Here is a 7,073-nt window from a genome sequence, read left to right on the forward strand (position 1 = left end):
TCATATTCCGAGTTTTCATCTTAATTGGTTTTCTGGGTCATTTTTTAATATTTTAATTTGATGGTATCTATCCTTCGTTTTACATCAATATCTCGTGAGGAGGAAAGTGTTGGTGATGCTGTTGACAGAAGATAGAGAGCACAGATGATGAAATGCAAGAAAGGAAATGGCATCTTACTCTTTTGTGCTCTCTAGTCTTCTTGTCATCATCATTTTGCCTCCCCTCTCTTATGCCTCCATTAGCATTATCATGTAAAAATAAACCTTATTCAGTTTTACATCTATATTGTTTGTTTTTGTTTCTAGCTAGCATCGTCGATCTAGGGGTATAATTAATTAGTTGATGTGATTTATCTCTTTGCTGCAATTTGATTACTTTATTACTTTCATTATTTTTCCTTGTTTATACAAGTAATTAGTCACATAGTTGTAGCTTAATTTATAAGTGTACACAGAACCACATGCATATCGGTTATGTTAAATATGATCAAAATAAGAACTTTTTTATTTATATAATTATTCTATCTAATTCAAATAAAATTATATTTCAGATGAAGATATTTGTCACCTCATACCACAAAAGGGATCACATATGCATTTAAAGAAGATCATGCCTACCATTACCAATGAAAAGGTTTAATTGAATCTATTTAGCCATTAAATATTGTAATTTGATAATGTACTTCAATTTGTTGCAGAAATTCAATATTACAATTTTAATTTGTTAGCAGATCGGTGCATGCTCATTAAAATAGAAGATATGTAGATTGAGGTTGTGATTTTCCTTGTTCTAGCTTGTTCTCGTTGTTGCTTTCGGTGTGGTGATGCTGTAACTGGTCTTTGTATGCATTGACTAGCTTCAAGGTGATTTTCAAATATTAATTCGGTATACCAAATGTCACTTGTAGCTTAATACATATGTAATTGTCGCAGGTATGAAGCTAGCTAGGCAGCTAGCTGGTTTGTTTATGGTCAGGAGACTCACTTTAGTCGATCTAGAACATCTGTTAAGATGGCTACATACACAGTTCATGTCCCCAGTACGTAGTATTATTCTAATAAAATGACCCATATATTTTGCTCTTGTACGTACCCACTCAACAGTGTCAACAATGATTTTGCGACCAAATTATTACAGGAATGTTGTTAATAGATTGTTTTAAATTTTAAACATTCATTAGTCATTTTACGATCAATTTTGTTACCTACCATATTATTAATATTCACAAGTTAAGCATAAATAAATTATACTCAAATCCCCAATCTAAGACTATATTTATATATAAATTTTCGTGTGAATGTATAGCATATATAACTCATATTGTCGCACATATACAATCACCAATTCAGACTAATACTTTTACCCTGTGTTGCCCCTATATATATATATATAGCCATAACTGTATAATCTCCATCCATCCAGATCTTAAACTGCGTACCAGACCAAAAATGCAGAAAAGAAACTATAGAGTAAATTATCCTAATCTTCTTTGAAGTTTTATGAAATTATATAAATTCTTTCTGTTTTTTTCTTATAAGAGAGGGCGCTGTAATTTTTTCAAATTAAGGGGAATATTAATGTAATATATAAGAGATGTCGAGGAATTAGTATAAGAGTAAATAAAAGCAGAAAAAATGAGTAATTTTACAAAATCATCGGTATCTAATATAATTAACTCACAACTATATGTAGTCTGCCAAAAAGCTACTACTGGCAATCTCTTTTAGGAAAAAAAAAATAGAAATTAAAAAGCCTAAAAAACTATTTGTTCTCTGATTGGTAAAAGCACATTGTTATCATATTTTAACTGGGTGCACTTTTTTGCATGCGTCGAACATACAACACCGATGAAAATGAAAAGCTACAATTAATAAATAAGGTTTCAATAAAGAGTCTAGCTTAATTACTTCAACAGGAATACGTGAATTGTTGTATCTGTTTTTAATTTTTACGCATAACAAAATAAAATAAACAAGGTTTCATAAGCAGTAAATATTTCACTAACAGGGTTACAAAACCTTTGTTCTTCCTTCATTTTCAAGCGCAAACTAACCCGTTATGACCTTAAAAAACAGTCTCATCAGGCTCGGATAATCTCTCAATTGCCAAAGATGCCTGCAAATTATAGCAAGTTTAACAAACTTTGTAAATCTTCTAGTAACATAAGAACTGCTCACACTTTCCATAAGATTTATTGCTATCTTCCCTAAATATCCATGAAGCAGAAAAAATAAAGGATACTGCAACTGTACATTAAACCTAGAAGTTAATGTAGACTATGTTTTGATGTCTATTGGTAGTACAAAATGGAATGCAATGGATCATTGGATGTAGTGTACTTAGGAAATGAAATATAACAAAATTATAATAATGTTGTTTAAAAATATTTTATGATGAAATGAAATAATTTTTTTTTTCATTATTTAGGAAATATACCGAATGGTAAAGAAACTAGTTAACAATAAGTTAGTTTCATTCTATTTCATCTCATACCTCCAAAACAGGAGAAGAAAATAAGGGGTATTAGTGACATGCATTCCAATAAGTTTGAATTCCATTTCATTTCATGATCATCTCATTTCAAACAAAACAAAAAATTAAGGACAATTGATATCATTTCATTCCATCAATTCATTATTTTTCTATGTTAATTCTTATTATTATTTACTGATTTTTTGAGTAAGTCAGAACATAAAACAACAGGTAAAGCACAGAATTAAGAACCTGTTTTTCCCAGTTTGTAAATGCTGTCAGCAAAGCCAGTATTATTGTTTGTAGTGTAGATCCGGTTAATATTCCAATCCAAAGGCCTTTACCATTGAAGTTAAGACCAAAACCAAACAAGAGAGACACAGGGATTCCCACGGCATAATATGCTACAAGATTGGTAATTGCCCCTATCTTCTGCCATCCACTGCCTCTGACAATTCCTGATTCATTGAACACACAACTGAGAGCCACAAACCTAATGTTTATTTGCCACCATATCTACTAGCTTTCACCATAGAGCTGTTGTTATCATTGAGTGAAGTGATTGTCATTCCCTTTTAAAAATGTATTTTCGAAGAAGAAGAAGAAGAAATGAGTTTAGCTTTTTTCATAAGTTAAATCAATTTATGCACTTAACTATGATAGAAACTCTCTTTTAATATATCTCTTCAAAAGGTGAGAAGTATAAGTTGATTTTAACTTATAAAAGAAACTCAACCTGTTTTACTTTTTAATTTTTTTTATCCTATAAGTTCTTAATGAGAAGTTCATTCAAATAGGGCATTTATAACGTTCAATGTGGAAAGCTTACCACACAAAACTCCTAGAAAGCCATCCACCATGAAAGAGAGACAAAGCACAGGAACTATCTTTGCAACATAATGTACAACTTCCATCTCATTGCTAAATGCAAATCCCAACACATGACGGAAGCAAAAGAGAACAGAGCTAAAGACAACTGCATCCGTGAATGCTAGAACAATTACAGCAAAAACAGCCTCTCGCGCTGCCTGTGGTCTTCGTGCCCCTAATTCATTCGAAACCCGGGTACTACAAAATTATAGAAGTATGCTTTGTAATGTGGTTGATTTTTTCACGGGTAAAACAACTAAAGTATAAACTTTAGGCTCACCAATAAAAATATTTTTTCTTTTAATTTTATAAAGCAAAAATGTCACATTTATTAAAAAAATGAAATATATGTTGATAAAAACGTCTAATATATAATTTTATCATTAAAATATTTCTCTTAAAATTTATTTTAAATCTAACTTATGGTTGGTTGTTGGACCGATACCTGGTGAGATAAGAAACACAAAAGTAAGATACATAACATGAGGAGTATTTAGTGAGAACATGAAAAACTTTAATCCTGACCATATAATATTATATGCTTGGTTAAGATTGTTTTTCTTAAATCTAATCTGGACCATCCAATACAGCGATATGATCAAAATTAACTCCTCATACGACAACATAAGCCCCACATAATACATCAATGTGTGTATATAGAGCTTACCTTACTGCAGCACCGGTTCCATATGGAATGAAATAGTGCAAGGTGCAAATGTTAAGGCTGCTCAAGGAAAACATAAGCCAGATGAATCCCTGAGTTATCAGGTAATGAACTTTTAAATATTTACATAACTGGATCACGGAGAAACACACCAGATTGATAGAACGGAAGTTTCAAGTTTGGGATTTGGTAAAAGTCCAGCAAGTATTACTACCAGCTCAAATGACCACCACTCAAAACTGTATGTATCCATTAAGATAGAAAAATGTTACAAACAAAAAGTAAAGAGAAGCAGCATTGAGTCACTGACCTCCCCAATCATACAAGAAATTATTACATGGGTTGGACTTTGGAACCACCACATGTTCATGGCCTCGACAATCTTTACATGATATATAATCAAGATTTTCAATTAACAAAAAAGAGTTAATAAAACTCGGTTGCATGTCATATGGTGGTCTTGGACCATGGTAGTCCTAAACCATGTAATAATTTCTCTAATCATACAGGTGTAAAACTAGAAACTTACCAAATCATAAGTGCAGATGGGATGGCTAAGAAGAAGAACTCCTTGATGCTTCTTAAAGCATTGCTACCTAAGGCTATCTTAGTTTTCTGACATGATGGATAATACTTTGTGTAAATTAAAAGTAACATGACACTGAGCCAATATGAAATTCCAATGGATATTGCTGCTCCATTTTGTCCAAGTCCCAGTCCAAACACTAGTACCCAACAAATAGGTATGTGCAAAACTAAAACAACAACTGAGGTTACCAACATTGGAAAGATCAAGCTCTGAGTCTGAAAATAACGAACCAAAGCTTGAAGAACAGCATAACCAAAGAGTGCAGGAATGAGCCAAATGCAGTAGTTTCCTGCTATTAGTGAAATAGCATGGTCTTGCCCCAAAAGAATAAGCAGTTTATCCATGAAAATCCATATGATAGATATTGGGACACTACTTAAAATGAGAGAGAGTATTGCACAGAAGACATAGTTTCCAAGCTTATGAAATTGCTCTGCTCCAAATGATTGGCCACATTGAGTTTCCAAAGCACCAGCCATTCCCATCTGCATTACATTTCATGTTCAATCAACTAATACCAAGGCAGTATTGGAGATGGTCTAACTTGTCTAAGCATCCCAGTTCATACCAAATACCACAAATCGTAAGCAAACAAACACACTCAAGTTCCAATATGTGTGATTGCAGTATTGCATTGACAGCTAGAAAATATGTCGGATCAAGATATAAGCTATACAGCTAGTAAAAAAACATATAACTATTTCAAAGTAATAAATTTATAATTTTAATAAAAGAAAGTATTTCGTCAAAAAAAATTATAAATATATAAAATTACGCACGAGGCTGATGTTAATTTATTCTTTCAGCATATATATAGATCACAGAGTCCGAGCAAAAAAATAATCTTTATCCATCACATGAATTAGTGGAAACTAGTGAGTTTTGACTGCTTGTCTACTTTGATTTAAGAATATTATTCGGCAGATAGTCAAACACTAATCCTTCAAATTACATAAATTTATTTAAGAGACCGAGTTTTCTCAACTACTTAGATGATAATTTAAGACTACGTAGATGATGTTTCATAAGTGAGCTTGGCTTATACTATTTTTAGGTAAATATTTTATTAAGTATTTGTAAAAAAAAATTCTTTCATGAACTAAAAAAAATCGGTTTATACCTTCAGTTTTTAGAAAAGTTAAAGGAAAAAATTTCTATAAACATTAAATAATATAAAAATTAATTTTAGCCTATAAAAAATGTAATTTATTTTCTTTTCTTAGTCTATTTATTTGAATCATGAAAAAAACATAATTAAAAAAAATATTTTTTTTACAGAGATTAGTTATAGTAAATCTGTTGATATCCTGTACCAAAAAAATGGCTAAAAGTTGATTTGCTAAAAGAGAAGGAAAATGCATTTGAATGGTCTGTAAGTTGTATGTGAAAATAAGAAGGGAAAGGAGGGAACATACAAGTATGCTAAAGCCAGTGACATCAGCAAAGGAAGTAGCCAATGCAACCCCTGCAAGGGAGAGTTCACCAAGATGACCAGCCATCATCAATGACACCACTTGCAGCAAAAACTGTGACACTGAGACCACCACCATTGGTGCTGCCATCAAACTCACATTCTTCAACTCTTGGACAAAGCCACTACTACTCTTTGAGTTTGTTAAGGTCACCCTCTTGTTTTCTTTTGGCAACAATGTCTCCTCCATTTCTTTCTTTCTTTCTTTCGGAGTTCCCACGTGTGTCTGTGGTTAAAGCCAAATCAAGGATATACGAGAAGGTGAAGAAAGGTGGTAAGATAACACTAGTGAGACTGATGTTTCGTGTACAACGTGGGCATTTTCTTTCCATTTTTTTTTTCTCTGCACCGATGTGCATTTAAACAAGAGGATTGGTGCAACACAGAACTGACAATGCTCAGATTCGAGGCTATTCATTCCTGTCTATTTATTTATGAGTGTTTTCTGACTCTTTCTCATCTCAGAATTAAAAAATACACTTCTTTATAATAATATATCATAGAAAAAGGGAATTTACTTTACATAATACTTTTTTTTATAAATAATTATTTTTATTTATGAATGGATAAAGTATTAATACATTTATTCTCAACAGGTTAAAATTCAAATTTTAATTCTGAAAATATAAAAAGAATAACAACTATATTATCAAATTATAATTTCTGTAACGCCAATATTATGTATATTTAGGGACAAATGAGTATTTATTCTAAATTTTTTTTCCAATCTAAGTGTAGATATTTATCTTGTAGTTTAAAATGTTATCCATTGTTTTTTTATGTGATCACTCCAAATATGTCACAAAGATTTGTATTTGTAATAACCAAAGCTAAAAAAAAAATGCAAAACAATAGTTCACCCACCCTCTGTCAAACATAAAACATACGCCCAACGCATTGAATGCCTCATTATAGTTACCATTACTTCCAAGACGACTTCTAGAGTGGAGAAGTGACTTAGTGTTTTGCAACCTGTTATAATAGGTTTTTGTGTTTTTTAATTTTT

At 31.6% G+C, this 7,073-nt stretch overlaps 1 protein-coding gene across 1 annotated transcript; it reads right to left on the reverse strand.

Annotated features, from left to right (window-relative positions):
• Window positions 1-1,884: 1,884 nt before the first annotated feature.
• LOC114384946 (protein DETOXIFICATION 3-like) lies at window positions 1,885-6,392 on the reverse strand. The gene is made up of 7 exons (XM_028344802.1): window positions 6,012-6,392; window positions 4,537-5,081; window positions 4,160-4,246; window positions 4,011-4,067; window positions 3,303-3,541; window positions 2,726-2,931; window positions 1,885-2,116 (listed from the first exon to the last, which is right to left on the reverse strand). The coding sequence occupies exons 1-7, from the start codon at window positions 6,255-6,257 to the stop codon at window positions 2,066-2,068; spliced, it is 1,431 nt and encodes a 476-aa protein (XP_028200603.1). The 5' UTR covers window positions 6,258-6,392; the 3' UTR covers window positions 1,885-2,065.
• Window positions 6,393-7,073: the final 681 nt, after the last annotated feature.

The sequence above is a fragment of the Glycine soja genome, chromosome 2, assembly GCF_004193775.1.
Source record: "Glycine soja cultivar W05 chromosome 2, ASM419377v2, whole genome shotgun sequence".
NCBI lineage: Eukaryota > Viridiplantae > Streptophyta > Magnoliopsida > Fabales > Fabaceae > Glycine > Glycine soja.